Source organism: Labeo rohita, chromosome 2, assembly GCF_022985175.1.
Source record: "Labeo rohita strain BAU-BD-2019 chromosome 2, IGBB_LRoh.1.0, whole genome shotgun sequence".
Classification (NCBI taxonomy): Eukaryota; Metazoa; Chordata; class Actinopteri; order Cypriniformes; family Cyprinidae; genus Labeo; species Labeo rohita.
The window spans coordinates 941,663-948,446 of NC_066870.1; the positions used below are offsets into that span (position 1 = coordinate 941,663).

Here is a 6,784-nt window from a genome sequence, read left to right on the forward strand (position 1 = left end):
AATATACTATTAAGGACAATGGGACAGACTAAAACCATTAATACCACTGTACTAACTGGTCTGGAGGTGTCTGGTTTTGACGCCGAGGACTTTATTGAGCTGCCATTTGTTCTGACACAAACAACAATGCCTGTATCCAGAGTCAATGTGCCATGTCAGGATGATGTTGCCAAGTGGTCGTATTTGAGCAGCATTAGGCTACATGAAGTAGATGCAGATGTGGACTTGCTCATTGGAACTGACTCTCCCAAAGTTTTGGAGCCATGGGAATTAATAAACAGTCAATGTGGTGGACCGTATGCGGTAAGGACCAGAGTTGGCTGGGTCATAAACGGGCCTCTTTGTGCTGGAGACCCTGGAGGTGCTGGTGTCAAATCAGGATGCACTGTTGTAACTGCTAATCACGTATCTGTGGAGCACTTGGAAAATATGTTGATGCAGCAGTACAATCATGATTTTACTGAAAGAACATATGATGAACAACTTGAGATGTCAAGAGAGGACATTAAATTCATGAATATTGTGAAGGATACAACAGTGCTTAACAATGAACATTATTGCATTGACTTACCTTTCAGAGTTGAAGATCCTGTTTTGCCAAACAATCGCTGCGTTGCATTACAAAGACTCCAAAGCCTGAAGAGGAGATTTAACAGAGACATTTCATTCAAAGCTCAATACATTGATTTCCTCAATAACATGTTGGAGCAAGGATATGCAGAAAAGGTTACCGCAAGTGAGCCCACTCCAAAACAAGGAAAGGTGTGGTACATTCCCCAACATGGTGTATATCACCCAACCAAAGGAAAGTTGCGTGTTGTGTTTGATTGCGGCTGTACTTACAAAGGCACATCACTAAACAGCCAGCTCCTGCAGGGCCCAGACTTCACTAACACGCTTATTGGTGTGCTCCTCCGGTTTAGAGAAGAGCCCATCGCTGTTATGGCTGACATCAACGCCATGTTCCATCAGGTCCGGGTCCCACACAAGCACGTCAACTTCTTGCGCTTTCTATGGTGGCCCAATGGAGACGCTATAAAGGAACCAGAGGAATGCAGGATGTGCGTGCATTTGTTTGGAGCCGTATCCTCTCCAAGCTGTTCAAACTATGCACTGAGAAGAACTGCTGAGGATAATGCATTGCAATATTCACCCGACGTCCTCAGCACAGTCAAAACAAATTTCTATGTGGATGACTGTCTCAAGTCCACTGTGACAGAGGAAGATGCAGTGAAGCTCATACATGGACTAACATCTCTCTGTAAAAAGGGCGGTTTCCATCTTCAAAAGTGGGTCACAAATAGCCCAAAGGTGTTTGCACTGATTCCCAGTAACATCAGAGCAGTGAGTTTGGAGAACATGGATTTGGACAGGGACCAATTCCCTGTGGAAAGAGCTCTGGGGATGCAATGGTGTGTTCAAGGAGATACGTTCAGCTTCAGGACTGCAGTGCAGGAACGTCCACACACCAGGAGGGGCATCCTTTCTGTGGTAAGCTCTCTCTATGACCCACTGGGCTTTCTGTCTCCTTTCATAATCCCTGCTAAGTTACTGTTACAGGAGCTGTGCAGAATGAACCTCAAATGGGATGAGCCAGTCCCCAGCGTTTTCTCCAGATATTGGTCTGAGTGGCTCTCTGAACTCCAGCATATGAGTGGATTTAAAGGGGAACGGTGCATTAAACCCAAGGACTTTGGAACACAATTGAAAGCAGAGCTGCATCATTTTTCAGATGCTAGTCAAACAGGATATGGTACTTTTTCATACTTGAGATTGGAGAGCACTGACAGTGTGCATGTTTCATTCATCACAGGCAAGACTCCTGTTGCTCCTCTAAAGCAACTAACCATCCCATGCCTTGAGCTTGCTGCAGCTGTGCTTGCTGTTCGAGTGAACACAATGCTGTTGAAGGAGCTACAGTTGCCATTGCAAAGGTCATTTTTCTGGACCGATAGCACTACTGTTCTCAAGTATATCTTCAATGAAACAAAGCGCTTTTACACATATGTTGCTAACCGTGTCAGCATCATAAGAGAAGCCACAGACAAAGATCAGTGGAGGTATGTAAATACCAAAGATAATCCTGCAGATGAAGCATCTCGAGAACTAAGAGCTCAGGAGTTTGGAAAAGGAAAATGGCTAAAAGGACCAGACTTTTTGCACTTGCCAGCTGCCAAATGGCCCAAACTTGATTTGGACTCCTCCTTAGGGTGACCACCTGCTAATAAGCCCAAGGGGGGACAAGGGGTATGTTTCTGAGGGACAATGTGGGACACTGCCTTGCGCGGCGGTGCCCCCACCCCACGGGCAGACTCACTGATAGTGGTTTACCTATTTCTAGCCTTAAATGGTATATTAATAATGCCCTATTCCCCTAAACATGTGTAATTGCTGATGTATGCTCATGAATAGGCCAACCAATGTGTATTTTTTTCAATTGCTGTTCTCTTTCAGTTTCTGGAAGACAGAGTTGTATCTCCCGTAATTCAGACTAGCATTGTCAGCAGAATACGCAGATATCATGTCTAGTCCCAGTCCATTTTCCTCCAGCTTGGTGACTATCTGGTTGTGGATCGCGGCAGATGTTTCATCACTGTCATCATAGAAATCAAGGACCTTCGTCTGTACTCCCAAGTCTGGCGTCCAGTAACGCACTGACAGTGGAAAGAGCTTGGTGGTCCCATGATTGGAGGCATCTGAAGCCACTGAGAAGAATGGCGTGTGGGCTGTGGAGACACACACACAGATGGGATGAACTTAAAAGAGATTCTCTAAAAACAGATTATTATAAAAAATACAAGATACTGCTTTACTGTTTTGATCATTATTGATTTTATATAAATATTATCTATAGAAATATTTATACCTTTTCAAAAATTATAGTTGCTTTTGCTTGTTTAGTTTGGGAGATAACGAATAGTGAAATGTTGCTCACAAGTTGCTCATGTAAGGATACACAGAGCCTGGTTTCACGAAGGCACAGATGAGCAGCATTATGTTAGCTAACGTTAGCTTCTGATGCAATTTCAGTGAACTGAAGAAAAAGTTGACTTTTAACATACCAGTAGAATAAGATGATTAGCTAACATTAGCTAGCTAACATTAGACAAATAGCTAACACACAACGTTACATCCATGAACATAACTTTAACTTTACCTTTGGTTGTTGCCTCTCGTTGCTCATTCAGTGGTCTTCTGAGGACTTTCAAGCAATCTTCGACGGAGGCGGGAGCAAGCACATCCGTGACAATGGCTTCTGCCTTTGTCCGACCACAGGCCATCCTCTTGGCAATGTCCGAGTCCGGATAAATCGTTGGGGCTACCTTTGTGCCACAATCTCCTGATCGATATGATGTAGCGTGTTGGACAGTGTGATACACACTCGTCACCTCTGCAGCAGTCACTTTGTCAGCTAGAAAGTCGTTTTTAGGTTGGAGAAAAGCATCCATAGATTTGGATGTCTCTTTCTGTTGGACACGTTTCTTGTGAGTCTCCATGAGTCTGTGTCGTTTGACATCATATTCCTCTCCATGTCCGATTGAGAAGGACGTTTTGCAAAGGTCACAAAAAGCCCTCTCGGTATCCCCCTCAACACCTTTCAGCCACAAATATTCATTTTCCCAGTCTTTCTTGTACCCACAAGAAAGTTCAGTTTGTACAAAACCAAAGATTCAGCACTGAAATTTCCTCAATAAAACATGACCCAAAGACTGTTTCCAAAGACAGCCCTCTGTATTGCCTTGACCGCTTCATCGAAGATGGTATCCTCAGAGTTGGTGGGCGCCTGTCTAAATCTGCCCTGCCATTGGAGGTAAAACATCCTGTGATTCTGTCAAAGGATCTGCATGTTTCCCAGCTTATATTACGTTACATCCATTATCAACTTGGACATGCTGGACGCAATCACATGCTGCACAGATTGAGACAGAAGTATTGGATCATAAATGCCAACTCTGCGGCCAGGAAGATTCTCTCACAATGTACAGTGTGCAGAAGGTACAGAGGAAAACTTGGAGAACAGAAAATGTCCGACTTACCAGAGGAACGATAACGCACCCTTTACAAATGCGGGAGTGGATTATTTTGGACCACTGGATGTGAAGAGAGGGAGAACTGTGTTGAAGCGATATGGAGTGATATTTACCTGTCTGAGTAGCCGCGCAATACACCTGGAGGTGGTACACTCCCTCGACACAGACTCCTGCATCAATGCTGTGCGAAGATTTATCTGCAGAAGAGGACCTGGGACAAGTATAAGGTCAGATAACGGCACAAATTTTGTTGGTGCGAAGAAGGAGCTGAGGCAGGCTCTGGCTGCTTTAAATCACTCTAAAATTGAAAGGACTTTTGTGCAGGAAGGAGTGACGTGGAGTTTTAACACCCCAGCTGCATCTCACCAAGGTGGTGTTTGGGAGCGTCTGATTCGCTCTGTGCGCAGTGTACTTACCTCTGTTGTTGGACATCAACTGCTGGACGAGGAAGGCCTGCAAACACTGTTTTGTGAGGTAGAAGCAATACTCAATGACCAGCTAATAACTAAGGTCTCAGAAGATCCCAATGACTTGGAAGAGCTCACTCCAAATCACATTCTCCTGCTAAAAGGCAAGCCCATTCTGCCACCAGGCCTGTTTGAAAAATCTGACCTGTACATTAAGAGGAGATGGAGGCAGGTGCAGTACGTTGCAGAGCTGTTCTGGAAAAGGTGGACATCGGAGTATTTGCTTGTAATTCAAGAAAGACAAAAATGGACAAAGCAAAAGAGAAACTTCATCCCAGGAGATATTGTTGTAATCGCTGATGCTACAGCTCCAAGAGGCTCATGGATGATGGGCAGAGTCTTAAGCACCACAGCTGATTCAAGAGGACTGGTCCACTCTGTAAAGGTACAAACGAAGACCAGCATCCTGGACAGACCAATAACCAAGCTCTGTCTTCTCTTGGAGGCCAACAATTGACTGTGCAGCTCATTCTCTCTTCTATCTCCGTTTTACATCTATTTGTTTCTTTCAGGCATGGAGAGACTGAAGATGTAAAGATTCTAACTTAGTGCTTAGGCTACAATTAGGAAATAGCTCCTTTGTGCTAAAGCTAAAGTTAATTGTGGGTAAAGTACCGTCACAATTAGGGGCTGGGTTGTTGGAGCTATTTTGCACTTTGTTTATTTTAGGTTTAAGTTAAGTTATAGCTGATTTATTTCCTTTTCTTTCTTGTTAAAGTTAATTTGCTTTATTTTGCATTTATGCTTATTTTCTTGTTTATTTACATTGTTGTTTATTGGTCACGTGGTGCTATGTTAATTTACATAAGTAGGTCAAGGTGGGAGGGACCTCAGGCTGCGAGGGCATATGGTTTTTTACCAGCGTAAGAGAGGCAGCAGAAATGTCTGTGAGCTTGCTTTCTTTGTGTAAATAAACCTCCTCAAACGCATCTTTTGCTATGGACATTAGTCTATTTTGGTACCTCTAAACCTGCGTAAAGCCTAACCTATGACGTAGCCTCAGTGGCCATTTGAGAAGTTTGATATTATTAGTTTTGCTTAAATTTATGGACAAATAGCCACTACAAGACGTTTCTGGTACTTAATTGTTTAAAAGTGATGTTGTGAAACAATCAGAACAGCAAAACACTGTAAAACAAATAAAGTTTTTTACCCTGAAATATGTTTATAAATCATTCTCATAATGCATTAACATCTAATAAGGCAAATGGCTTTTATTTTCTTCCCAAATGTCTGTGTGTAAAGTTTGTGATTGAGGTACAAAATTCTGCTGAAAGAATGGATTGTTTTACAGCAGCAATAAATGCACATGTACAGTGATTTACCACAGTGAACTCCACTCACTTAACTGTAGGGGCTCACAAAAGATACAGAAAACTACATACAGTTGCTTTAAAATGACATGTTATCAACTTATTTCCCTTTTTCAATAGAATTTGTATGAATTTAAGAAATAAATAAAATATACAATTTAAAATGAATTAAAATACTTCTTATTAAATGTCTATATCTTAAGTGCCATTGGACATTTAAAGGTGCACTAAGCAATTTTTGAAAAGCGCTTTTGACCGGGTCCCAAAACACACCTGTAGCCAATCAGCAGTGAGGGGCGTGTCTTGTAATGATAGAGAGAAGAGGGTGCTGCGTCCATCTTTACATAAGTATTGTGCAACTTGATGATTTTTCCCCACATGTTGTAGGTTTGGCATACTGCATAAACATTATTTGACTGAATGCTCGTATTGAAATATTTTATCCTTTTTACATTCTACCAGTGATAAAACTGTGGTAGGCGGTGAGGGAGTTTTGTGACTTTATAACAACAGGCTGTGTTTATAATTACTACTATACATGTAATGTATGTAATGCATATCAGTGACTGTAAAATATGAGTTTTAGGCTAAATTTGAGTTTTGATATTTGGGATAGATTTGTGTGTGAAAACATTCACAATTAAAGTAGTGCTTAAAGTGAAAAACAGCCGCAAGAATTAGACTGGGCTGAGAAAAACATCTCTAAATGTATGATGATAATGATAAGCTCTAGACGTTTTGTTCGATATGCATTAAACATCTAAATCTAAACTGACAGATGGTGCTGTATGAAAACCAGCCACGTGTTAGTGAAATTTGATATTCAACATTTCTTGGCAAAACATGCATTTTGTGAGATGAGCGCAGTTGAACTGAGCGACACACATATTTGACAATAACAAAATCAGTAGAATTTGGTGACAGTGGAGTTGTGCTGCCACACATACGCCGGTTTCATGTCTCGCGTCATTTA

General features: G+C 42.0%; 1 protein-coding gene across 1 annotated transcript; it reads left to right on the top strand.

Moving 5' to 3' along the window:
* Positions 1 to 2,233, top strand: LOC127173179 (uncharacterized). The gene has a single exon (XM_051122878.1). The coding sequence runs from the start codon at positions 19 to 21 to the stop codon at positions 2,212 to 2,214; it is 2,196 nt and encodes a 731-aa protein (XP_050978835.1). The 5' UTR covers positions 1 to 18; the 3' UTR covers positions 2,215 to 2,233.
* Positions 2,234 to 6,784: the final 4,551 nt, after the last annotated feature.